Raw genomic sequence first — 27,531 nt, forward strand, 5'->3', positions numbered from 1 at the left:
TTAACCTTGATTCATTGGGTTCAGCGTACAACATTTTCATACTTTATCAATTTCACCATTAATCTTTTTTTCATATCGGTATAAATAAGTGTATTTACAAAGTCTTCTCCACATCACTGCATCATATGATCATCAAAATATTCAACTGAACAAACCTGGAGCAGAAATATTTAAGACTTCCTCAGTACACATTAGTTCTAAGGTTATTTATTCAGTCATTTCAGTATCTTCACATTAAAAGATCCATCTACGCCTCTGACGTCAGCCTCTCCTGATGCTTCCTGCACCTGGAAGAAGGAAGCTTAATTTAAGATTCTATAAAGATGTTTTAACCATCGACTTCATACAGTAAACAACGATCTGAGCTGTGGTATCAAAACTAAAACTGATCACATCACTCATCGGTACCAAAGAAATGACAGTAATAATTGTAAGAGCCTCTTCATGTTCTCAGGATTAACAGTGAGCTGATGTTTAATCTTACCTGTTGATGCAGCAGTTGAAGAAGCAGTCGTTTTTCTTGTTGATTCTGAAGACGCCAGAGCTCGGCAAATCTTTACACACTGACAAGAACCTCTGCAGCTCAGATGTCGGGATTCCACTCTGCTGCTGTTGCTAAATGAAAGGGACAGAAATTCACAATTTAGGTATAATGCAAAAAGAACAGATTTCCTCAAAGCTTGGTGGAAGGATGGAACATGGGCCAAGATAAGTAGAAATTAAATTGTGGTTGATTCAGGAATTTCTTTGTTCATTACACAGGATTTGGACCTTTTTCGATTTACAAGGAAATAATAAAAGATCGTGATTGGAAATTGGAAGGAGACTGTTGGGCCTGTGCAGATGGGAGTGCCACTCCAGTTCAGATTGTAAATCAGTGGATATCCGGACAAAGACGAGCCAAGTTTTCATTAAGTTCGGCCTCTTTTGCTCACTACAGACTGTTTATCCGGAGGCAACCAAAGCCTCAGACATGATTCATCAAACTAGAAACAGAAACCAGAGGCTTTCCAGCCCCAAAATCTTGTTCATCTCCTACTTATTCTACAGTTTAATCTCTGCATTACAATACAATTCTGAAAACTCATTCCTTACCAAGTACAGAGATTAAAAATGACCCATATTAGAAAGTGATTAATAGTTACCTTGATTGTGTCGTAGGTGTCTGTGATGATGGTAATGAACAGGCTGAGGATCATGTAGATGAAGAGGGAGACGAAGGTGTAGAGGTAGACTCGGCTGTAGATCCACACCAGGCTGCTCTTCTGCCTCATCATCATGAAGGTGGGAAACATGTCGTCTCCGTTGATCAGAGAGAACAGACACTCCGACACGGTGTTTAAGGTCCGGAACTTAAACAAAAAAAGAGGATGTGATCTTTATTTATATTATTATATAAATAAAACACGATTGCAGAGATGGGGACTAAGTGTTCTCAGGTCTGGCTTCAGAGAAGTCGTGCAAACTTTTCTTAGTGTTACATAAACACTTACCTTCTCGTGATATGGTCCAAGGACGATCCAGCCACACAAACAGTAACTGAGGTAGATGATTCCAGCGCAGCAGATGAACCGGATCACGTTTGGGAAAGCTGCCCTGAGCGTCAGGATGAGGATCTGAAAACAGCCAGTGAACACATGGTGACAGATCTGAAAAAAATGTGCACTGAGGAGGAGTGTCAGGAAAACACACTGAAGCTTACATTCTCACTATGAGACCACAGTCAGGCTAAACATGAAGATAAAGGCAATCATCAAAAATGAGCCTTAAATAATCTCCCCAAGGGATTTTAAATATAAATTCATGCTTTTAAGTGCGGAGAATATTACATGTTCTCACGTCCTGTTTCTGTTTTTTAAATCTAAATCATGTTACACTGATAAAACTTTACCTTCAAAATAAGACATGTGTGATGAAAAAGGGGCACATCTATTTTTGCACAATGGGGAAAAAACATTCAGCAGCATGCCCTCTTAAGAGCCAGATTCTAAGTTTTAACAAAAAAACAAAAATAGCTATAAGAATAAAAAATTGCATCATACAGGCTTTGTGTGTTATGCGATATTGAATTAGTGCAAGGATGAACTAATCTGGTTTTACATTGTACTTCCTGAAGTAGCCCATGTAGCGGATGACCCCGATCCAGACGAACATGGTGCCTGTGCCGAGAAGGATGCTGCAAACATCATAGCTTGTGAGGGCCTGGGAAAAAAATCATCAGTCGGATTAACGGAAAATATTAGCATGCAGGGTTAGTAAAGTCATGAAAGGCTGTAATTGACATCATGAAACTGACAGACCCATGAATCGGTCTCATTACCTTGGTCTGGATCTCTATCTTCAGAATGGAGCCAATGATGGTCAGTGTGTCGCTGACAATGATCAGGATGTACCAACCGTTCACAAACTCCAACCTGTCCGACATTGGGAGGTTTTGATTGCAGTACGACGAGTACTCCTGTTTAAACAAAATACATGTCATACAAAACACCTTATCACTAATGGTTTTGTGTGTATCATTTGAAAGGATGTTTTGAGGGTTATTGGTTAAAATCGAGTTCAGGTTGGGATCAAGGGTTCAGCTTAGAGCAAGAAGCAAATTTGTGTCTGACAACATGATTGGAGGAATTCCTATGATACTGTTTGTCTCTGACAATTACACCTGTGTGATTTTTATGACGTGGGACAACAAACACACTCCGTTTACTCACCAGCTGCAGCTGAATCCCGTTGATCACCGAGCGAGTGCAGAGTGCGAAGGAGGTGACGCACGTCATAATGATGAGGCAGTCAAACAGCACAGTCAGGTAAATGCTCCTAGCAGCTGAGGGAACACACACACACAAATTAAGCCATATGAATGTATAGAGAAACAAACACATTTAACGTCCAGCACAGATTCAAGTCCCAGGTCTTTAGCCATAATGAACAATTCTGATGATTCCTTAGTTTGCTATAAAATCAAGTCTGTGAACTCACATGCTCCAGTTACTTTCCATTCTCTGCATTCGTTGATGTCAACATCATTTTCCAGGTCAATCTTTATCCTGCCGCTGTGAGCTTCGTTGTTGAAAGTGATCTATTAAACAGACAGACGCATTTCAAGGAGGGTGAAGTTCTGTTTATAGAGTCTATTCATATTGTCATTACCCAAAAAGTTAAATATTTACTTGCCGGGCCTACAGGTAATATTTAACTGTGTAAATAGCAGATGCTTTGTCCAAACAACTCAACTTTTAGGCTGCTCCGATTTACATCTAAAATACCATAGTTAAAAAAATGCAAGGTTCACATTCTCTTAAATCGTCATTTAAACTCTGAGCAGATGTTTGAGTAAATAATGCAGAAACAAAAAATGATCATATCTGCCACATCACAGGAAGAAAGTCTGAAGACAAGTCGAGTAACGTACGATCACGGTGAAGTCGTAGCAGTCGGGCAGTTCTCGATGTCTCACAGTCTGTAAGTTTATGGCCTTGAGAACAAAAGTGATCTTGACAGAGAGCATCCTAGAAGACAGGGTTTACATGAACTGACAAAAGTTCTTATTAAAACAAAGATAAAACTACATTTTTGCATTAAGAAAGGTGTACACACCTTCTAAAATGCAATTCAAAATTTGGAAGCGCTTCCCCTGATGATAGGTGATACATCGGATATATTTCCAGGCAATCTGTTGTATAGAGAAAGAAAAATGATAATGTAAAAGAAGAATAACATTTCCAGTGAAGAATAAAATGTTTCGGTTTTCCACACATAACTCAAACATGCATACCAGTTTGCACATGGGCATCAATTTCAAACGTGTCATTCCCAGGGTAGATGGAGACGTTTCTGTAGTACTCCTGACACAGGGACAGCGGAGTGTACACGCTGCCATCTTTGTCATAATCGTGATTTCCTGCTGTGATGTTGTGCAGATGTCCATACTGGAAATGACCAATTAAAAAGAGTTATGGCTGAGGGTTGTTTCAGGGAAATGTTTTATGAAAGGAACAACATGACCGCATCCAGTGACACGATCAAAGTCCAATCCCATGACAAGATGTGCGCTTATAAAATTCCAGTAATTATTTACAGTAACACAAAAACAAAAGGTTGAGAGCTACAGCATGAATAAATAGCTCTAAGGAAGATTCCAGCTTTTATTTACTTGCTTCAGGATGAAATCAATGCGGTCATACACGTCCTCTTGTCTGTAGACGGCGTACGAAGCCATGCCGCCATCAACGTAGTCTTTTAGGAAAAGGTGCTTGAAAGTCATCAGATTCTCCTCCTTGAATGTGACAACCATCTGGTTACTGAGCCCAAAAGACACCAACTGTGGGAAATGGGAAAAAAGGACATTTGCTCATATCCGGGAGGTAAAACATTAGAGATAACATCTGTTTCGGTTTATGTCTGCGATTATTACCTGGATGGTAATAACAGCAATTTTAATGATCTGGAGTACGAGCTTCCACGGTTTCCGTCCACGAGCATGATACTTCTCACAGGGGTTCATGAAGAAGAATTTGATCTTCCTTCTGAGACACTCCACGTTGTCCAGCTCCTCCAGACACTGGTGCTCTTCCCAAGCGGGGGGGGAATTTGTTATATGAACATCATACAAGTCAGCGGAGTCCTCCATATCTGAAACAAATGGAATGTGGGTGTCTTAGATGCAAACTTTTGATCAAACAACATCACTAATCATGGGTAGGAAATACTAAAATACTTAAATTTCTATTACATTGCATTGTTTGGACTTAACAATAAAGTATAAACTTGGTACCAACAAATAAATCAGTCGCTCAGATTCAACAACATCACTGGAGCATGGATTTATTTTCTGGGGACATGTGTACAATGCTACCAAATGTGATTTCCCTTCAAAAAATCTGTTGTTTATTAAGTTTACAGTTTTGCCATTTCAGGAATATGAAGAATAATAAGAACTTGTTGTATTTGTTGTGGTAGTGTTCCCTTCACACAAGAAGATTCAGTCTACCGCTCCTGTAGAAGCGCTTGATAAGAGAAAATAAAACAGCTTTTTGCTAGTATCATATTGAAAAATCTGAACTTTCTGGTTGATTTATTAATATGTTAAATAATATTTTAATGTTAAATACTACTAAATTTGTAAATTTTATTTCATCGAGTAGTGCACTTTCACTTTCATTATTTAATTTGGGCTAAAGTGTCAGTTAGCTCCACAAAAAACAAGTCATTTGAACATTATTGGCTTCATATAATGCTGATTGGATTCAGCATTATATATTTTAAATACTGCAGGATTTGCTATATGCGATTGCATTAAATGAAAATAAATTATAGGTCATATATAATTTTCATCAATATAATGAAACAAAAGTCCATTGCATATTCATATTTTGTTGCACACAGTGAGAAGGTATGACACGTCTATTGATCCATGTTTTCTGTTTATCAAGAGTTCAGCTGTTGTTCTCAAACTTCGGAAGAGCAGGTTTAAATCAAATACAACTATAAACATCTATTTATATTTATAGATATGTACTGTTATTGAGCAGTGGGGAGGACCGGACCGGAAGCAGTCTGGGTCTCCAGTACCTGAGCCTAGTTGAGTAACACAGGGCAGCTCGCGTCCTGGAGCCTGGACGTCCTCCACCATGACGGCCACTCATTACACAGACATTATTACTGAAGCTGTGGACGTGTCCCCTTGTCCCCTGGTCCCAGTGTCCGGACGGGACAGAGAACCGGAAGTGAAGGGGTGTTAATCAGGCCGCTCACCTGCACAGCTGCTGGACTGGACCCCTCTCGGATTGGATTCACCTGTCGAGTCCCGGAAGTCCCCGGAAGTCTGTGCACTCACATTCCGCTCGGACCCTGGACGGTTCTGACGTCACGATCAGAGGTGTGCTTGGGTAAACTCCTCAAACTGCAGGTGAACGTACATAGCTGAGGGGGGGGGGCGGTGTTCTAATCCTGACTTCCGATTGGCTCCTGGGGCTGTCTGTTAGTGCTCCCCCCTCCCCCTACCGCTCCTGTAACCCCTGGCAACCAAACAAATGTATGGAGGGGACTTCAAGCTAAAGTTTCAACGAGGGGTAAACAACTTATTTATTCATATTTTAACAGTTTTTCTCTAATATAACAGCATTTATTATCAACAACTAACAGCTCAAGCTTGGATTCATCCCAGTTGTAATGCTAATAAAGGGCTAGTTATCCCACAGCTCTTTAGTTAAATGTCCTTAGTTAGCTAGTTATCCCAGAGCTCTTTAGTTAAATGTCCTTAGTTAGCTAGTTATCCCTCCGCTCTTTAGTTAAATGTCATAAGTTAGCTGGTTATCATAGAGCTATTTAGCTAAGTGTCATTAGTTAGCTAGTTATCCTAGAGCTCTTGAGCTAAGTGCCATTAGTTAGCTAGTTATCTTTAGCTTGGTGTCATTAATTAGCTAGTTATCCTAGAGCTCTTTAGCTTAGTGTCATTAGTTAGCTAGTTATCATAGAGCTTTGAGCTAAGTGCTATTAGTGAGCTAGTTATCCTTGATCTCTTGAGCTGAGTGCCATTAGTTAGCTAGTTATCTTTAGCTTGGTGTCATTAATTAGCTAGTTATCCTAGATCTCTTTAGCTAAGTGCCCTTAGTTAGCTGGTTATCCCAGAGCTCTTTAGCTAAGTGTCCTTAGTTAGCTAGTTATCCCTCAGCTCTTTAGGTAAATGTCATAAGTTAGCTAGTTATCCTAGATATTTAGCTAATTGTCATTAGTTAGCTGGTTATCCTAGAGCTCTTTAGCTAAGTGTCCTTAGTTAGCTAGTTATCCCACAGCTATTTAGTTAAGTGCCATTAGTTAGCTAGTTATCCTAGATCTCTTGAGCTAAGTGCCATTAGTTAGCTAGTTATCTTTAGCTTGGTGTCATTAATTAGCTAGTTATCCTAGAGCTCTTTAGCTTAGTGTCATTAGTTAGCTAGTTATCCTAGAGCTCTTGAGCTAAGTGCCATTAGTTAGCTAGTTATCCTAGAGCTGTTGAGCTAAGTGCCATTAGTTAGCTAGTTATCCTAGATCTCTTGAGCTAAGTGCCATTAGTTAGCTAGTTATCTTTAGCTTGGTGTCATGAATTAGCTAGTTATCCTAGAGCTCTTTAGCTTAGTGTCTTTAGTTAGCTTGCAAACCCAGGGCTTTAAGCTAGGTAGCATTAGTTAGCTTAGGATGTGCCTGTGCCACACTTCAGTCAGCGACACAGAACAAAAAAAATAGTGATATTTATTTTCAAAGCCAAAGAAATCCATTCTCCATGGAAAAATAAGTTGTCAAATAGCTCATAATGTAGATGAGCGCTCGTGCTACCCACACTAGGTTTTCAATAAAGATCAAGGAGAACAGGTAAAGAGGATACTTTCTGCTCTTATGTATCATACTCTCATATTTCTTAGTAATTGTGTTTTTTTAACTGCATTTAAATATTACTGTTGGATACGTGTCGACTAAATCACATGTTCTGCTGTCATAAAACCTTTGAGGACCATCTGTACATTCCGGTATTTCCACATGAATATTTATGTAGCCTATTGTGTATTTATTTATCTGATTCAATATCTGTTATTTTTCTGAACATCAATCACCATTTTATCTAGAATTAATGGCAACGATAAAGATTTATATTTTTTTCTTTGATTTATCACAGTTTACTCAGACACAGTATCAGTCCCACTGTAACTGATACTGGGAATACAGTCTTCGAGTTCCTGCCTCATCCATAGACACCAAGATGTTGAGCTTTCTTTAATTCATTTTGAGTCCAACCCCCCCAGAGCTAACAAGTGACAACAGGGTGACAACAAAGGCAGATGCCAAACAGTGTGGGAATAAAGGCACTTGCCTCCAAACAGTGTGGCAACAAAGGCAGCTCCCTGGACATATCAGTGGCAGTGTCTGTTGACTCTACGATCTGCCTCTGCCACCATCTGAACTTGCCTCTTCTGGAGTTTTCCTCTATATCACCTCGGTAAAATGGCAGGGTAGCTCTCTTATCTTCCACAAGATGTCGCCAAGTGTATATATATGACAGGAAGTACTCTGTTGTTGCCACTGTGTGTATGTAGCCTGTAGGAGTCGTCCAGTGATACTCAAATGTGTAGATACAAATGTGAAGTTTGGTGTTTTGTGTAATGTTGTTTGTTGTTTTCAGATGTTGTTAGCGGAGCTTTCTTAAGAGTCAAGATGCCACCGAAGAAACCAAAAAGTGCAGGCAAGAAGAAACCAAAGGGTGAGTGTCTGAATACTACTACTCATGTTAATGTGTGACTCAGGAATATTTCTAACAGAGAAACCCAGTATTAAGAAGGTTGAACTGACTGTTATTTTCCCATTCAGGCAAGAAGGCACCTGAGTCACCTCCTCCTGAAGAACTGCCTGGTAAGAGAAAATAAACTACTTCTTGCTTCTCATTCATCAGTGAATCACATTTGTTACCACATCGTCTCCAAAAATTAACAATTCCAGCAAAACTGGCGATTTTAGAGCTTTAAATTTATCAGTCAAAGCTTTCAATGTACAATATTCAAATTAGAGATACTTTGCAAAGCCCACTGCATTTTTCTGAGAGGTCACCACCTTCACAAGAGGTAGTGTAACAAGCATGGCAGAAACTGAAAATCAGGGAGCTATTCGAGGTGTCAGAAGGACTATGAGCATTATTCTGATTTGATCACGAGTGTCCTGTTACGTAGCCTCCGGGCTTAGCTGTGGGTGCCTCATTGTCAAGGTTTGGTTTACGTTCTACATACCAACCCTGAAAACATGCTTTTGGTCAAAGGCAGGTCACCAGTGTGGAGTGTATCCTTTTACTAAAGATTAGGTCATCGGCTCTAGTGGATGTTTAAAAGTAATGGTTGTAACATTCCTTAGGTTTAGAGGGACTCTATTTCATTTATCAATTTCCTCCAGTCCCCATCATGTAATGAAATGGTGGCCTACTAACACAGATATAAATGGTATGATGACTGATATTCTTATATTCCTCAACAGTATCAGAGGAGATGAACCCCAAAGATATGCTGTTATTATATTATTTTGACATGCATCAAGAAGATTCTTGGCTCGCTTTTGGTCAATTATGTGAGGGTAAAGAGGCCTGACCAATTTAAACCAACCAACCAACCTACCAATGCAGTTAATTGCATTGCTTATGGGTTATGGAACATAGCACATCGCCGTCTCTTTGATTTCCAAGCAAATACTTCCCATGAATACAAATGCCACGGTTGACACATGCCTGTGTGAAATGAGGGGTGTGAGTTTTTTTCCACTACAATGATTTGGTGCGAGGCCTAAGTGGTGTGAGTGGAAGAGGTTGACACACCCAGCTGGGGAAGTGGTTACTTAAGCTGTACTCGTGCATTCCCAGCGTCTCCTCAGCAACCCTGTGGAAGGACTTTGAAGAGTGAGACCACAAGCAGGAGGAAAACTATCATTATGCAGAGCCCTGTTTACTGTAGTGTGCCCTGCACTGAGCCTGAACTCAGATATGGGAGGAGGCTACAGAGATTTCTTATGCGGAAAAACTTTGTCGAGGTGATGGTGCAGTGCTGCCGTTTTATATAGTTCTGGTTTATGTCTGTAATTGAGCAGTTTATGTCGTGGATTTATGCATCATCGATCTGTGTTGCACCTGCCTGAGTCATAATAAAACTCCCCCCCTTCCCCTTCAAGCATTTGGAACTTGTGTGCAGGCTTTTCACAAGGATTTCATTTCATCCTGAGGTACATGTGGGGTGGTCCACCCTGCAGAGACAGGCAGGTGTAGGATTAGAGACGTTTGATCAGAAAATAATCCGTGGTACAATCCATAGGTCAATGGTGACTGTAAACTCTGGAGTTTATATGTGTTTACATTACTCTGTCTGTCTGTTTGCAGGATTACACACAATGTACTGATTTGATTTTCTTGAAACTTGGTTGAAGGGTTGCTTATGGGCAAAGGAAGAGCCCATTAACTTTTGTAACCTGATGATCTGGAAGTTTCTGATCTCAATACATGTATATGCATGTTGATAAAGTTCTCTCTGATTGCCCTAGTTATCATCAGTAAACATCAAAACTGTATCTTGACATTGACTTTGATGGTGGAATCTTCTTCCATGTAGCCTCATCTTTATTTGCTCTATCTATACATGGTTAAGCTTCACTGGAGTTTCTTTGCTTGTTTGCTTTGGCCTGATACCTTCACACAATAAAAAAAACTTGAATTCATTTATTTAATATGAAGTTATTAAGCTGAGTAGAATTTGGCCTTCCTGATTGAACTGGTAGGGGCTGTAACGCCTTACAAAGTGTGCTCAGGAAATTTGAGGTTTGAATCCATCCAGCTGATTTTAACCTGGATCTGTCCTCCATATTGATTGTTAACTATCTCATCCAGATCACCCTGTGGAAATCTTCCCTGTGACCTTGACATCCGTGACCCAGGAGCTCTTTGCTTGCATCGCAGATGAGGACGTAACAAGCGAGAATCCTTACAAGCTGCTGAAAACGGCCGACATCATAGAGGACATGAAGACAAGAGCTGCAGTGTCTGATTTCAGCCCTGCGAAGCAGAAAGTGCTGGTGAGGCCGACCCATTCTTATGGAGATCATCAGTCAATACCCACAAGACACTGGGATGATACGCAGGCCCTCAGTTAAGGGCTGTGGGAACAGACAGTTACCAGTTTAACCCAATTTCCCCTCATTGTCTGATCTAGAATAATCCACCATTCTTACTTCTAAGCATTGATGCTCTTACTATTAAACTACATTACTTTAATAAGGCCATAGAGCGTCCTGAGGGTGTGTGAAGTCTTCTCAATGTTTACTTTCTTATTTGGGTCACAGCCTTCAGTTTTAATGACATCTCCCTCATTTGCTAATCTGATCAAACGGTACACAGTTTCCTTGTGGTTGTCAGAATTAATCCAAATAATTAGAACAGCTAAATGATGGGGAATTAAAAACGAATTACTCTGATGTGAATCTGACGCTGCTTCCTCTCTGCTGTCGACAGGACTACCCAGAAGATGAGATCTTGCTGGTTTTCGACAGAGACTTCACTTATGGCTCGTGCTACTACCTGGTTGTGACAGTAGAAGCTAAGGAACTCCTCCTCACTGTAAGAAGTGGTCATTTTGGTTTTAGCAACAAGGTTCATGTTTGTTGTTCCTCTTTTTAATCGCCCTTACACCCTCTTCAGTACTTGGTTTAAAGTGATATCTATTATTCCCTCTCCTTTTATATCAGAGCTATTTATACAGTTTCATCTTTTATTGCTAAGTAATGGCTGGTATCAGAGGTCAGAGATTTGGATTGACCATTTGATTTGCTAGCTGATATATTTTCAGTGTCTGATGAGAATAAAAGTTTAGTTTCCTGTACTTGCGCTGAGTTATCTCTATTTTAATTGTATTCTCTCTGCTTTGTCCAGCCCCCACAAACTGAAGAGGAACCAGTAGTGGGTGTTATTGAATGTGAAGTCAATAAAACCCCAGAGCCGAAGGAATGGATATCACTTGGCAGTGAGGTGGAAATAGAGAATGAATCCGTCAGAGAGACCAGAGATAAGGTACTGCAGTATATTAATAAAAGTAAAAAATAGAATATGAAATATTATCGTTTCACTCTGTGTAATCTGTGTCCTTTTTGTGTTATAAGCTGAGCTTCATGCTCAGAGTGAAGAGAAAGATTCGAGCACCAGTCCGTTTCTCCGACCGCAACGCAGCAGATGATAAGCAAGGCAACCTGGGGTGTCCTTCATATCAAGACAGCAGATTCAGCATCAAGTGGATACAGAGAGACTGCGGGATACAGGCTGCTCCCATCGTGCAGAGCAGCAGTGCCCAGACACTGTGGTAGGCCTGCAAATCACCAATCATTATATGGATTTGTTCTACAAGGAGAAAACAAGCCCTTACAAGTTTCTGCCAACATCTGCTTGTTGTTTCAATGCACTGGGAAAATGAAATGTTAACATCAAGGGAAAGTATTGGTCTGCAATTCATTTGTTCGTGCCTTCTACTTACATAGTGCCTGTTATTTTGCCTTATTTTATCGATGCATTCACAACATACATTTTCTCAAGTTAATATGAACTGCATCAAAACAAATGTATTTGTATTGAGCACCTCATATCCATTCTACAGGAAGTGTCGGAAGAATATGTGCACCCAGTACAACCCGAGAGAGTTCAGTGAAGAAGAAAAAGACAATATCCTCAAAAGTGAGAGAATGAAGGAGTTTTGCAACTCAGTGGTTCTCAGGTAAGTCGCCCACTGAAAGTTCCAACTCATACATTTCTACGTCAGCCATAGGTTAATCAAATCCATTCATTATTACCACTTTAGGAACATAATATTGACAAAGACTATCATTGAGTTACTTACTCGGTTTTGTTGGAGTTTTGAAAGTTCTAAAATTCAATAATCTGAATAAGTATTAGGTTCAAGGTCTTAAATACATTTATATAGGTCTTAATTATATTAACGTGGTTATTTTTAAATGATACAATTATTAGTATGCTGTTATAAAAACTTCAAACTAGATCAACATGGAGATCTAGTTTGATTTGAGCTACTAATTGGCTTGACTGTGGGAAAGACTATGGATACCTGCTGTGTCTGTCTGTAGTCTCAGAGATAACATACCATATAACATATCAAGATTTATTTTGTACTAGGTACTTATCTTCAATTATGGGAGGGAAAAATAAATTCTGGCGCTCAAATATTCTTTCATATCTGTAATACTTGACTTAGGTCATCATTTTGTATGAATTATAGTCTTAAAACATTCTTAAGTTTATCTTGTACCCTGTATTTAAACAATCAAACTCTAAAGTTGTAGTTCCTCTAGGCTCTTGATAATTACTGTTGTCAGTCTCTTCTACTCCATCATATTTATTTTGTGGTCTCTCTTACCTTGTGTCCAGGTTAGAGATACATCATAATCATGAGTGGAAGTCATTTGCACTGCAGCTAGGGAGAAACACAGTTATGTTTTTAAAAAGTTTTGTCACCTAAAATCATGTTTTGTTTGTGTTGCAGGATGTTAGTAGCCCTTCAGCAGGAAGAGATTATGAATGTGTTCCATGATGACTTTAGGGCTCTGGGCACCAGCCCTGAAGACAGTGACTGGTCTGGGAAGGATTGTGCAGAATTGATGCTTTATCAGTCCTTCACGGACCAGAAGAACTCAAAAGACAAAAAAATAAGCTGCATCAACTGGCACCCGACAATCTATGGTAAATCCACAAATCAAGTAATAATACAAATAAAATGGATTTGGTTGGATTGTACCTATAATTTTACGTAGATCAAATCACATTGCTGATTGTCCGAGTGTAAGTTTTTCTGACTCATGAAAGAAAGAGTACTTGTATCGGGGGAACCTTGCTCCCATGGTTGTGCTATGGTCATTAGTTCAATTACTTTCAATGCCAGAACAATTGAGTTTGATAGCAATACCATGCAGAGCCTTTGTTTTGCGCATGAGATGTCTGTAATAACATGAGGTTTGGAGATATCTCTACAAGGCAATAGTAAAAACATCCATCAATGACATTCATTGAAGTGGTACAATTTTCTACTACTGGAAAGTATTATTGGTCATTAATATCCCTTTGTAATGTGGCCAGCTGTCATTACTCATACAACATTCTTCAGAAACATCTAGAAGTACAAGTACATCAAAGTAAAAATGTGGAATATGGCCAAAATGGCCACTAAATGCAAAATAGCAGGCTTCCTGTTGTGTTTTTCCAATTGCACCTAATACTTTTTTGTTTGTCTGGTCATGATACACCTGTATATTGATTTTTGTGAAGACTGGTCAATGTGAACATGTTCCAGGGGTCTCGGGGGGCACCGTTGAGCCATTTTGCGACGCCCATTGAAAATTCCTTCAGAATACGTACATTTTCACCACTTTCTAACTTTTCTTCAAATTTTGGTAAGAATTTGAGCATGGTAAAGCCCTCAAAAAGCCAATTCATTTGCCTGAATAATAATAATAATAATAATAATCCTTACAATTTAAATAGGGCCTCACCTGACCTTTGATCAGTGCTCGGGCCCTAATAATAATAACAGTTTTAAAACATGTGATCAGCACAAATAGATTTTTTTTTTTAAAAAGACATTAAAGTTCATCCAGCAATTTTTTAATCAGTGAAGTTGCAAAGCCTAACATGTTTGTTTTTTTATGTCTCTCTAATTCTCTGTATTTTGTGTTGTTTGATGTGGTAGGTGTGATAGCTGTGGCGTTTACAGCGAAAAAGGAGCAGCGGTTTAAAGAGTCGACTTCGCCTGATGTCAGACCTTCTCACATCGTCTTCTTTTGCTTCTCCAATCCGTATGAACCCCAGGTATAGAAAATGCATCTGTAAACACCCATCTACATGAAAGCCATGATCCTCTCACACTGTTTCTTTTAATAAGAAATGTCTGGAAGGATTTGCTGTGTGTCGTCATTCAAGACCTTTATTTGCTTTAGGAAAATTTGAGAGGCCCCATTGATTTGACCCAAGCACTAAATCAATAGAACTGATCTGCTAAATCATTCAAAAGTAATATGAGTTCTGCATGACGTATGCCTTCACTGGTGCATGTGTCAAACTCTGGTTTCACCGTCTGCTGGAGCCGTGATCTGAATTGCAGATGATCCCATATAGAGGAAACTAGATATGTTATATTACTGAAATAAATGTATTTATCATCTTACTGAGTAATGTGCTGCTGTCTGGTTATGCAGCTAATTTTAACTCAAGCTGATTTAAACATCAGGCTAAAAAAAATACTGTAATACCATCCTCTCCCTCATGGGTCTCTTTCCCCTTATGTCTGCTGAAATGGAATCTCCTGTATGCACTTGGTCGGTGGATTAAAAGCTTAACTTTGAATGGAGAGTCTAGAATAAATAAATAGTCAGGATGGCCAGCACCCAATATGGAAATGTGTGCTTTGATATATTATATTACTGCCCTTTGTATGTGGTTTTATGTGTGGGTTTTTTTGTGTGGTTTTTTCGCAGTTGCTGCTGGAGTGCCCAGATGACATTTACGCCTTTCAGTTCTGCCCCTCGGATCCAAATATTATTGTTGGCGGCTGCAGGAATGGCCAGGTGCACACTCTCACTCGGCTCTGTATCTCTGCTGTCTTACTTTTCAGCTCTGAAGTTGTTTTTGTAGTTCATTGCTTTGTCACTTTTCCTTTTAAGATTCATCAAAAAAGGCCAGTGTTTCCAATTAATTATCTTGACTGTGGTGGCCCACTGTATTTTAAATATGTCCTGCCATAGTTTTATAATGAACTAGAAACATGGACACTTCTTATAATATGTCTATGTTGGTGTCAATACAATTCCTTCTAGAGCTGAGTGCAGAGCTATTTGCCTTGTAGTCCTGGGTTACCGCCATAGTCTGCGTCATTCTAAAAATGTAGTTTTTCTGTCATTTACACCAAATCGTTTCCCCTCTTTTGTTTCTGTTTTTTATCAGACAGATTATCAGAAAAGTCTCAGATTTTGACTCTCAGTAAATATTAATTTTGGATCTTTTTGTCTCAGGTTGTATTATGGGACATTTCTGGTCACATCTCGCACTTACAGAAAGCACAGTCAAGTGGGAAAAAGGTCTCCGCCAAAACTGACACCTTCGTAAGTACCCATATCCTGCCTTCCATGTGCTCAATGTTGATACCATAACACAGGGTTATCTTTATCTGTGTTGGTGTATTACATGTGGCATCAGGTACCATAACTCTTTAGCAAGCGTGGGTCCTCTGTGAATCAAAGCCTGCATCTAATTCGCCGTAAAGACAGGCCGCGCTCCTCGGTGGCGCTGCATGACAGAGTGAGATGATGATACGTTGACTTCTAAGTTCTGTCCTCATCCTCACCCTTTCATTAGCTGGGAATGCCGTGGCCCGATGCTCCTTTTCAAGCCAGCCTCAGCTGTCAAAACGAGTTCCACAAACATACTAATGCCAAGAGTAAATCTCCAAGCAGCAAGTTTTTATCATTATATGACCACACTGCCGAATAGAAGCCACCGATCAGGCTGCTTACAAACATCTCAGTCAGAGTTCAGGGAGATAACAGAAAAAAAAGAGTAGTGATATAGACGAATAAGGAAAAGTTGGGAAGACAGAGGTAATGATATATGACAATAGATTTAGGTTTAAACCCACAACACAGCAATTACATTCAACCCACCGTAGCCTGTGGAGACACTGAAACACTAGATATCAAAAAGCTTTTGTCCCTTATAGCCTGACCTCCACTGACAACTTCCACCTGACTGACATATTTAAATAGACACATATGCCCCCATCATCCAGCCCCTATTTGCTTTGTGTGTTTTTATTGCCTCTACACTGGAACAGCTGTCTCCATCCCTTCTCCTCACTTCGTCCTTCTCTTTCTGCTTTCCACTCCTCCGCCCTCCGTTCCTCGCCCTATTCCCTTTGTCCCTGTTTGCTCTTCATTCCCCAGAGTCAACAGCATCAGCGCGGGGCTCACATACTCCAGCTGTTACACAAGCCCTCCATCTACTATAGTTTGTCCCCGTGGAAGATAATACACAAGCAAATCAGATCACTGCCCTCCCCGGTGTTTGCAGTGTAAACAGTGGCAGTTGTATCAGCTAAAAGGCTTTGAGTGCTGTGAAAGCTGCGCTGCACCAGCACCTGTTGCAAGCTTATCAGATAAAAGAAGAATTAAAATCCTCCTGTAAAGATTTGTGTTCGGTTCACACTATGGTACATAATAAATCCAACCACAGGTGTAGTGTACCACTCGGCCACACTTGTGCATTCAGGTTTTTGCAAGAGTAGATGTTTTGTATATTTGTGTAGTTTTATTTCTGCACACACAGATATCAGTCCCATAAATGTGCCAGAAATCCAAGAAATCGGACAATAATCCATTCTTCCACCAAGTTTTGTGAAATTCCATTGAGTGTTGTTTGTGTAATCGTGCTGACAACAAACCGAATAAGAAACAAACAAACAGACGGACAGACGTGGAAAAAATAACTCTGCCATATAAAAGAACAGAAACATGACATTATGGTTGAGGTGCAGACGTTTAGAGTTTGTAAGTGTTAGGCTGCTTTATCTTTTGGTCAGGGTTCGTATCCAGTATTTTAACTATGAGCCATAATGTGCTTTATATACTGCCACCTTCATTTAGCAGCAGCAGTCTAATCATGCAGTAAAATTGTAAAATTATCTTTAAATATCCTGTGTTTTTTCAGCATGGACCCATTTTCCTTAACCTTGTGCGATAGGACGCCTTTTTTTTGTGTTTTTACAGAATTTACACAAGTGATCAAGTGTTATGCTGCAGGTCCCTTGGAGGATGTCATCTGTGCACATTTAAGTCTCTGTGTTTAAATTGAACTGTCACTGTACAATACATGCCATGCCCTTTGTGTCTGACCTCCCACCAGGAACTCGACAACAACAAAGAGAGTAAGACTCCTGTCGTGCGCCTCTGTGCAGTGTCTGCCGTGGAGAGCAGCCACAAAGCACCAATCACTGATGTGCAGTGGCTGCCACCATCGTTTGAGGTAGGAAAGGAGGGGAGGGGGTCGGAGTAATCAACATGTATTTAATTTAAAAGTTCACACTAGAAGTACTGCCGGCAGGTGCGATAAACTTCCACAAGATGATTCAGCTTTTCATTTGACCTGGTAACCACACAGCCGCACTTTTATATCAAATCATTATTTCATGTTTTCTTAATCTCGAGACCTCTTTTATCACATCCAATGTAAACACAGTGACATGGTTTCCAACTTAAGAGAGGCAGCTGGTGTAGACTTGAATCAATACCAAAACTTTTAACACTTAAAGGCTCCAGTCTCTTGTCATGTTTACTTCTCTAATGGACTTTTTTTATCTGACTCCATTTAAAAGCCACTTGAATTTAAAAGGTTCTTACAGCAGCTAAGGCAACATGGGGCACAATGAAGTCCCTGTAGTCAGGCTGGAGAAAAGGCTGTGACTGCCAGAGTTCGGAAAATAGGAATTATAATATTCAACAGGAGGTGACATTGGTAAATTGGCTTACACTGTCAGAGAGAACAAAAGGGATAATGAAAATTATACAGAGCAGACAATGAATTCCACTTCTCTAATGCCAGTTTTGTAGTTAGTTTTAACTGTTTCTTAAATCTGCAGTAATAATTATTGCATGCAAGCCTTTGTCTCAAAATAGTGGCCCAGAACAAAAATGAACTCCTTTAATGTTCTGTACAGAATATTCATGACAATATACTGACATGAAGTGATATTCTTCAACAGGGAGAATATGCAGAAGTGTGTTAAGGTACAAATACAAGTGTGTAAAGTAAAACTAGCCGCCATACAAATAATCCTACTAATGACCTATGGCCTCACTCAATCTACAGAATCTCTTAGTCTCCAGAAGCCACACATATTGCTCATGAAACAATGAATACGTTATGGTTTCCTATCGGGGCCTGTCCCTCGTCTCTTCGGACAACTGTATGCTAAATCATGTCAACCACTGGCACTCGTCTGGATAAGTGAAATAAGGCAATCACCAGAGTGCCCCCAGGGGAACATTAACCTCCCATACATCTTCACCGGAGCCTCGCTTACCACTCTGAGCTCCTGACATTACTGAGCCTGACACAGACATTTGTTGATTGTGTAACCCTCTGTGTGATTAGGTGACCAGGATGGGGATACCAGTGAAGAACAAGTATAACACTTCAGTTCAGGTCGTCACCTGCTCTCCTGATTGGTAGGTTATGTAGAGAAAAAAGCTCAATTCAGATGTTAAATGTGGGAAATGGTGACAGATTGTAGCCAATATAGTTCAGGTTTGCCTGTTTGTTTGTGTCCATGTTTTTTTGTTTGTGTGTGAATGAGTTGTCGTAGCTAATGGTTTTAGAAATACAAAGACCGGGGACTGATTTTTAATCCACACAACCAATCAGTTACATTTAATTTGTATAGATCATTGAATTAAAATCGATTTTCAACACTAAAATAACAGAATAATAGTTTTATTTACTTTATTTTAATATACATTGTTTACGCTGCATTTGTTTTTACTGGTGTTTTTGTTACTGTAGTGTACATTTCTTCCACTTGGGGGCAGTAATGGCAGATGTACTCGGGTACGCGAGTCTAAGTGCACAAATAAAAGTAGCAATACCTCAGTGGATCAATACTCTGAAGTAAAAGTCATATACTCAAAGTTTTCCTTGAGTAAAAGTACAAAATTAAGTCTGGGCGTTGTGTTTAAAGAAAGGTATTAAAGATACTACTTAGTGTATGTTTGACCATCACTGTAAATGAGAATGATGTAGCTTGTTATCAGAACATGACAAGTCCCACAAGTCTTTGCAGTTTCAGAGTAAAGTTTATGCTGAATTTTAGGTTTAATGTTAATATTAATCTCAATCTTAACCTTCATGTGTGTGTCTCTCTGTTTCTGTGAAGCTCTATAATGTTCTGGGACGTGCGACTTCCAAAACTGTTGAACCAGCCAGTGGCAGTCAAGAAGCAGACTCCGGATCAGAAGGCCCAGATGACTCCCTACAGTGTCCCTGAGACTTTCAAACACCTGGACCGCACATGGAAGCCACTATGCAGGGTACTGCCGGGTTCAGGGGTGCAATATCAAACTCAATGTTTACTATAGGTGATATGTATATTACGTTATAATGAAGGAGTTTGAAGCAGGGATATCGTACATTTTAAGGGAAGCATAGCAGTCTGCCTAATATTCACCCATTAGGAACATTCAGTATATTTTCTCTTTTTCCTATCTGATGAAATGTAGAAAATTAGAACATTTTGCTGCCTATTGCTGTGTAAAATGTTCTGAAATTGTTATAAATTCTTGTTTGTCATTCAAATTTAAACGAAAATCCAGATTGTTGAGCTTTTACACTGCTTTTAATGTAATGCTATACACCTAGGTGTACCGTATATACTTTTTACCCCCAACTCTGACTGACCTCCAGTGTCTCTGTAACCATAACACAACACTTAGTGTCTGTCAGTTCTTCAGTTGGTAAAAGTTTTCAGTTGGTAAAAGTTCTCCTCTTTAATGTTTTAGGTTTTGCTGCCAAATATCAGTAGCAGCGGAGAATATGCTCCTTTGAAATTCAACTTCCAACACTACACCTGCGATGAAAACACAGACAGAAACACAGGTGAGGGATTAAATTCACCCTTGAGGCTGTCTGGCTTCATTTGATTCTGTCGCTCGCACCATCTCTCTCCATAAGCATTTCTCATTTATAATCATTTGTACAGTAAGTTGTAGCCCTATAATAAATTCACACAGACTTTTAGTCACTTATTGAAAGCAAGAGACAGTTTGATCATTCCCGGACCACTTTCCCATATAAAATGTTCACCATATAAAACTCACCATATAAAACTCAAAACTTCAAACACTCAGACAGATAGATTTTTTATGTGTTTAAATTTGAACTCTTCGAAAGATCCAGATAAATTGTGTAATATCTAGGTTCAGAATCTTTGTGTTAAAAGCTGATACAACAAGGTAACTAACATTAGAAACAGAACTATCTCCTGTCTGATAGAAGTGTGCATGACTACAAGTCTATTTGTGGGGGACTTGGATTCTTTAACTCTGCCTCGGATGGTTGAGCCCAGTGATCAGTGGAGCAGGCTGGACTTGGCCCCCGGGTGTTCTCTTTCTCTGTCTATTTCCCTCCTCTTTACTCCAGTTTCATAGCACTTTATTAAGTGATACTTTCAAAACAAGGCGCTCACAGTTGTGGAGCATTAGCCCTGCCGACTGTCAGCTCTTTGCAATATGCTGCTCCGGCTCCTCGGGGGCCAGAAGATGATCGTGTGTGTCCTGGCTGGTCAAGAAGAGACCTGTCTTTGTCTGGCTGAAGGTCTGTCTCCATAAACACAGCTTTGGTGGCTGGTGGTTACAGAATTAATATGCTCACTAACTGAGGCAATTAATCTGCGGCGTTTTTTTCCCAAACAGCCCTCAGGCAGTCTGTTATTAAGGTTTTAATGAATCCCTGTGTGATTAATACCACGCTGCTACTTAAGATATTTGACTAATGTTGATTGATACTGTGCCGTTTGCTTCTGAGCTCTATACTCAGCTTTTTGTTCTGGTGCTTTTGCCATTTCTTGATGCTGGAGTTACTTCCACTCACAGTAGTAGCCACTGTAACAACAGCTCAACCCTTCCCCTGCAACAGCACCACATGGGTTTACAGACCAAGGTTTTGCAAGCAGCTCCTCGTGGGGATTTAACAACATTTGAGCTGCAGTGTGCTAAAAGTGAAATATATCTACTATTATAACCAACGCTTATCATTGTGAGTTATAAACCAAGCTTGGATGGCCCGCTCTCTCTCTCTCTGTGAGGTGAGCAACACACTGGGTTTTATTTATCTATGAGGCCCCTTATCTCATCCAGCACTGCAGGCGACAACTGTTTTTAGTGAGCTCGGTAAATCCACAGTTTTCTCATCATGCACCTGCAGCAGGGAATCACATAAATAACAATCTGCAGCTCATTTCAAGGGCTCCTAGGGCGATTCCAATTGTTGATCTCACCCTATTGTACCTCTAGCTCATTTTGTTTTAGTTATTGTTTTAATTGATCCCTTGGGTTTGAGTCAAATGTTATGTATTGTATGTATTTCTAAGGTTTTTACTATTGCTCTTGCTTTGGATAACCCTGGGAGCACGTCACATCAGTGCCAAGCCCAATTGTTCTTCCAATTCGTTGCAACAAATGGTTTTTAATCATGATGAGTGTTTCTGACTGGTCCTGTAGCTGTGTCGTCTGTCTCATATCTTTAAAAACATCTTAACTAGGGGGGGGAAAGTGAATTTGGAGGATGTGTGACTGGGTAATGTGATCCGACCTTCCAGAGCTAATCTAGCAGAGTGAGGCTGAGACTCGACTGGGAGCGTCCCCTTGATAAGGGAGTGTGTGAACGGACACTCCTGCACTGTCCCTGACAGACAGTCGGGCTTTTGTGATGGAAAAGGAATCCTCCATCCCCACCAGCGCTGCCTATCTCACCCCTCCCCTTACTGTCCCCCCCCCCCCTTCTAGCCACAACTCCCACCTCCACCTTTTCCTTCTTTCTTTCCGATTACCCTTGCGTCCCCTCTTACCAACTTATTCACCTCCTCCCTGCGCCTCCTTCTGTGGCCTTGCTCATGGTCAGATTACAGAATACGGTGCTTCTGTTCAGTTACTCCCTTGCTTTAAATAAATAGAGGTTTTTTTAATTGTTCTTTGATATGTCACTTGTGTTTTTTTTCTGGTTCTTCTCTCATTATTGTATTTTCCTTTTGGTTCAAAGCATATTTTGGATGTTTTGCTTTGCTCGCAAGACCCGAAATAGCTGCAGGAAAATCAGGAATGAGCCATTTAACCATTGAAAAACACAGATGTTCTGTGGTTCTGTGCAGATGTTAAGTTACCTCTGTACATGGGAAATGTTTTCTGAAGGTTTTTCTACAACGTATTATCAGTTTCTACCTAATGACAAGCATGTTTTCTGTTGTCGTTGTCCCTGACAGAAGAAGCTGATGAAGATGAAGAGAGCTCAGAGATCCCCCGAGACTTCAGCCAGCTCCGACTGCCCTCGGCCAAAAACCTCACAACTCTGGAAGATGTCAACACCAAGCTCTATATTGGAACAGAGGTAAACATTCCTATCACAACAAATACTGTACTCTTACCATCAAATTTGTACTATTCATGTGTATATTTAAAACGGATATTTCAACTGAATGATGAACTGCAGGTTATTATTTCTCTCCATACTTTATCCTAAATAACATCCTGCTGTGCTTTCAATGTAAAAGACAAAATCCTAAGTCTTTGTTCCATTTTAAAAAATTAAGTGAAGATAAATGAGGCTTCAGAAATCAGAAACAGTTTAATCAAGTGACCATCCTTAAAAGTTGACTCGTGTTGGGTTTGTTTCTGCTCCTTCACTGCAGGAGAAACAATTTAATCTCTCTCATATGGATCTGTAACGGTTTTACGAACCATATTAATTACACAGCAGTGTAAATAAACTGAAGAGAAGTGTGCGGTTTTAGTCCATAGCTTCCTGTAATATGCTTCATAGTTTCTAATTTCTTTTTAATCACCAGGATGGAGAGATTGTTTACACTGACTGGAAACTGGAGAAGGACGAGTCTGGACGGCTGCATAGTGAGTGTTTATAGAAACCCAACTATCTTTTTATGAAGCAGAAAATATCAAAACAACATGCACATCCAGTAAAAATATATCACAGAACATTTTAAACAGATCTGTACACCTCATGTGATGGGAATCGTTTTTGCCATATTCACGTTTCGAGCACAAGGCTCCTCTACAGACTGATTCTGTAACGTGAGCTTCTAGATGTGTTGATTTTCTCCTTTTTTCAAACATTTTAGAAAGCAGGGACAGGAGGCAGAGGATTAATATCTTTTTTCATTCCCCTTTAACGGAAAATAAAACACAAATGTTCTCTTCCTGCATCTGCCTCCTCTCCCCAAGGTACCAAGCCCCTCAACTGTTACAGCGTCCACAGCTGGTTGGTAAACACGTTGCCGCGGTCGCCCTTCTTCAAAGACGTTATTTTGACTACAGGAGGCTGGAAGTTTGCCATCTGGCAGGAGGGAGTCATGGTAACATTAAGACCTCACATTGATTCAGCTACAGCAGCAGAAAACACTGCAACCTATTCAAAGCCTGCCTGTGTATTTGATTGAATTAGAATTAACAGAAAAAAACACAAAAGATCAACGTCTTTCCTGGACTTTTAACATCAGTCCTTCAGGCCATCCTGTGATGTCTGATATGTTGCTTATAGCAGACGATGTGCATGTTTAATACACTGACTCCATTTGCCTGTTTGTACCTCCACAACATCCAGGACGGCCCCATCATCGTGTCACCGAGCTCGGAGCGGGCGTGCACTGTGGGCTGCTGGTCCCTCACCCGACCGGCAGTGTTTTTCATCGGGAAAGACGACGGCAGCATTGAGGTGTGGAACCTGCTGGAAAAGGCCAGTGAGCCTGTACAGGTCCACGCACATGTCACCGCCTCCAAGATCACCTCCATCACACCCTGGATCGCCTCCCGTGAGTTCTTAGTGCCTCTGCTGCACAACGTTAAGCTAAAGGCTCAACTATAAAGAAAATAAATCATAATAAATTCACCAACAGGGTATCTGCACGTCCTGTAGAGACTTAAAAAGAATTGTATTCAGCTCCTACAAAAACTGCCATTGAAGGTATTCGAGTTTTAATACTGTCTCATGTATTAAGGTGTTAAAACATCTTAATGTTTATTTACAAAGGTTTTGAATATTTCTCTCTTGCCTGCAATAGACAATAACATTAATTATAAGTTTTTGCTGCTGGAAACGTTTTTGCTTAAACTTGGTCTTTGTGGTAATTTTCTTTGATTCTTGAAACTTTAAAACAAGAAATATTACCTGTTACTTCATGAAGGCTCCAAGGTCTGTGACCTAAAGGCCTATCTATATTTATGTCTATATCTATATCTGTATCAACACTACAAATTACTATTATATACAACTCGGATTCACTTATAAATAAATGTTATATGTCAGTAAATGTATGTATTTAATAAAAAAGCAGCAGGACTTTGTCTGGTATGATAGAAAACAAGTAAGATACTGAATTATCTGAGCTATGAAAAGGTTTTTAAAGTCTTGAATTTAATTTAGGAAGCCTTCAGACAGTAAATGAAAGTGACAGTAAATGCTGCTGCAACCACAAGATGAACCCTAAAACTTTATCGACCTCTTTCTCCTGCTGCTGCTCCTGTCGGTCTCTGTGTGTTTTATTTTGAATTTTCACAGTCTCAGTGATGAGGTCTTTATTTGGAGATTTCTTTTTGCTTATTTCCTGGATTTTTTTTTACAGCCAAGCAGCACTTCCTGGCTGTGACTGATGAGCTTGGAGTGATTCATGTTTTTGAAATCCCAAAGAAACTCTGCATTCCCTCCAATAACGAGGTGAGACCGGAATATCTGTCCTGCTCAATAAGACCCAGAAGGAATTACTTTCTCACGTATAATTTAAATAATTATAAATAAGCATTTTTTTCACAAAAAAAATAAATAAGCATTATAATGAAAACAAATGCTTACTTTTGATAAAATCTAAAGAACATGACATTGCTTATGTGTTTTTTGCCGAAAAAACACAAGTTATATGAGTAAACATTAGTATTGAATGCAGGTTCAATAGATAAACACCATTTTAAAAATCATTTGCTGTACGTTTTCTGAACATGTATCCTGACAAAAGCCCCTTAAACGTGATCAAACGTTCACCGAACCTCTGCAGAAGTTGTGATGTATTCATGAGTTTATTTAATGGCTACCTGAACAAAACACATCGTACATTGAAGTCACTAACCAGCCCCTGTCTCCTGTGTCTGCTGCAGAGTTTGGATTTGAAGACATACTTTGAACTGGAGAAAACAAGGCTGGACGATTATTTGAGGAGGGAGGCGTTGTGGGAAACAGAGCAGAAGGAGGCTAATGATCTCACAAACCAAATGGTGAGTTATGGATTTTTATTCTACATAAAAGGTTCCTTTTGTCTGTTTGTTGGTTTGTTTGTTTTTCAGCAGGTTTATGTAAAAACACCTTTAGAACCAGAGGGGTGGGGTTGTTAATAGAGGGGTTGTTATTTTGAATCCTCATACTGACCGATGTACACTAGACACACTAAAAGCAGGATGATCAATATTTGCCTTTAAAACGACCTTGAGTGTGACCTTGTGTCCTCAGCTGCTCTCTAACATCACTCGCAGCCTCTGGTGTTGACGACCTGTGAACGGGCTCAACATTAGGATTCACAAACATTTCATATCAGTTAAAAGTGTGAACACAGATTCAAAGTTGACTCTGGAAAAAGCTGAATTAGGTCGCCCGTCTCTCTGGCTCTAATTCTCTCGCGCCTCATATTTAATTCATTTAGATCCTCATTTGATCCTCTTCAGACGCTTTTAATGTTCTCCTCTCTCCTCCAAACAAGCACATATTTCCCACTTGTACTGTTTCCTTCACGAGGTTTGTTTCTCCACAGGGGGGGTTATTGAATAAAGAATGAATCATTTGACAAATTGTTCTTTAAGAAATATTTTCCTTGAGGCAAGGATAGAATAATACTTACACAGTAGGGACATTTGTTTGTCATTTTTAAATATTGGCTCAGCCTAAATTTAATTTGCCAAAACTTACGATAACTCAGTAGAGTGCATCTCCACCAAGGCTCAACAATAAATATCGGTCCCCTAAATATTTATTTTTTGTTAGTAAAATGATCCAATCTGACCCTGATCTGTAACAATAATAGTTTGAATTCTTTTCCAATCTTTCCACCAAGTTTCGAGAGTCGCCAATCATACCTGCTGAAAATAAACCGTCCAACAAACAATATGATCTTATATGATCAATAATTGTATAGACACACATTATTTTGCATTTCACGTATTTCCTGCAGTCACAAAGTGATTCAGTTATTCTTCTCTGTCCCATTTAGCCAAACCAGCCACCGAAGCCCGTGCAGACGGAGGTGGACACGCACTTGAAGGAGTACAAGGACTACCTGGCTCTGGAGGGAAGCATCATGAAGACAGACACAGAAGAGGCCTAATATCACATCCGGTCCCACACACACACACATACATATTGTTGTGTTGTTAGGACACTGCATTGACATCCATTCATTGTGGACGACCACAATCTCACCGGTAACCTTAACCAGGACGTTGATGTTTTGCCTCATAAGAACCCGACTTTGGTTCCCATGCGATCTATTGGTCCTGACAAGGTCAGTGTTGATACTGGAACGGGTCCTAAAGAGGCAACAAAAAGGAGTACACACACACACACACACACACAGACACACACAGATGGTGCAGGCTTGTGAAGACCTTGGGGAGGTGCAGATAAAATGACAAACTGTTGGGAGCTTTGAAATTAGAAAATGAAAAGCAGGGGGACATTCCACAGCAGCGCCCTGGTCACCTGATCTGTTACGAGGTCAAGGGTCAACTAATGAAACCGACCACCAGCCTCTGATAAGGTTTCTTCACTGTGATGAAATGTAGCCCGACAATTTTAACAAATTCCTGTTTAGATTATCTTTCCCACCAGATGTTAATGTACAATTCTGATAATAAAAGTTGACGAGAACGATCATTCACTCGGAGGAAACCTCAGTTTTCTTAAAGCTTGTTCCCGAGCATCAGTCTCTTTCCTGTGGCCTATGACGGGACATGTTTGTGTTGAATCCCTCTCGCCTGCAGCTGGCTCCAGGTCAGTTGACATGTGTGAAATATGCAGGGTGCCCCCATGTCGGGAGATTTAGGCCTCAGACCCTCACTCCGCCCCACCCCACCCCACCCCACCCAGCAGGATCAGCTAAGGGTACCGGCCAGAACAATGCCAAGGCAATGGCTTAATTCGCCAGGCCAGATTTACAGCCCCTCCTGCCCAGC

At 40.1% G+C, this 27,531-nt stretch overlaps 2 protein-coding genes across 3 annotated transcripts; one reads left to right on the top strand and one right to left on the bottom strand.

Moving 5' to 3' along the window:
• Nucleotides 1-10: 10 nt before the first annotated feature.
• Nucleotides 11-5,867, bottom strand: mcoln3b (mucolipin TRP cation channel 3b). Of its 2 annotated transcripts, none has more exons than XM_061078051.1 (14): nucleotides 5,755-5,867; nucleotides 4,415-4,632; nucleotides 4,154-4,321; nucleotides 3,776-3,929; nucleotides 3,598-3,673; nucleotides 3,413-3,509; nucleotides 2,980-3,079; nucleotides 2,712-2,824; nucleotides 2,321-2,458; nucleotides 2,101-2,202; nucleotides 1,494-1,616; nucleotides 1,146-1,352; nucleotides 485-615; nucleotides 11-287 (listed from the first exon to the last, which is right to left on the bottom strand). In XM_061078051.1, the coding sequence occupies exons 2-14, from the start codon at nucleotides 4,628-4,630 to the stop codon at nucleotides 248-250; spliced, it is 1,665 nt and encodes a 554-aa protein (XP_060934034.1). In that variant the 5' UTR covers nucleotides 4,631-4,632; nucleotides 5,755-5,867; the 3' UTR covers nucleotides 11-247. The 2 variants fall into 2 exon arrangements, with proteins under 2 accessions (XP_060934034.1, XP_060934033.1); XM_061078050.1 differs by lacking the exon at nucleotides 5,755-5,867 and adding an exon at nucleotides 5,572-5,669.
• dnai3 (dynein axonemal intermediate chain 3) lies at nucleotides 5,768-27,239 on the top strand. Its single transcript, XM_061078052.1, has 23 exons — nucleotides 5,768-5,878; nucleotides 8,156-8,233; nucleotides 8,341-8,382; nucleotides 10,388-10,572; nucleotides 11,009-11,113; nucleotides 11,426-11,563; nucleotides 11,653-11,849; nucleotides 12,141-12,257; nucleotides 13,041-13,237; nucleotides 14,241-14,359; nucleotides 15,025-15,114; nucleotides 15,559-15,648; nucleotides 17,444-17,563; nucleotides 18,692-18,765; nucleotides 19,470-19,623; nucleotides 20,092-20,188; nucleotides 22,569-22,693; nucleotides 23,151-23,211; nucleotides 23,545-23,675; nucleotides 23,924-24,131; nucleotides 24,942-25,033; nucleotides 25,468-25,584; nucleotides 26,571-27,239. Exons 2-23 carry the CDS (start codon nucleotides 8,188-8,190, stop codon nucleotides 26,682-26,684), a joined length of 2,619 nt encoding a protein of 872 aa, XP_060934035.1. The 5' UTR covers nucleotides 5,768-5,878; nucleotides 8,156-8,187; the 3' UTR covers nucleotides 26,685-27,239.
• The last annotated feature ends 292 nt before the right edge of the window (nucleotides 27,240-27,531 follow it).

Source organism: Limanda limanda, chromosome 9, assembly GCF_963576545.1.
Source record: "Limanda limanda chromosome 9, fLimLim1.1, whole genome shotgun sequence".
Taxonomy (NCBI): Eukaryota; Metazoa; Chordata; class Actinopteri; order Pleuronectiformes; family Pleuronectidae; genus Limanda; species Limanda limanda.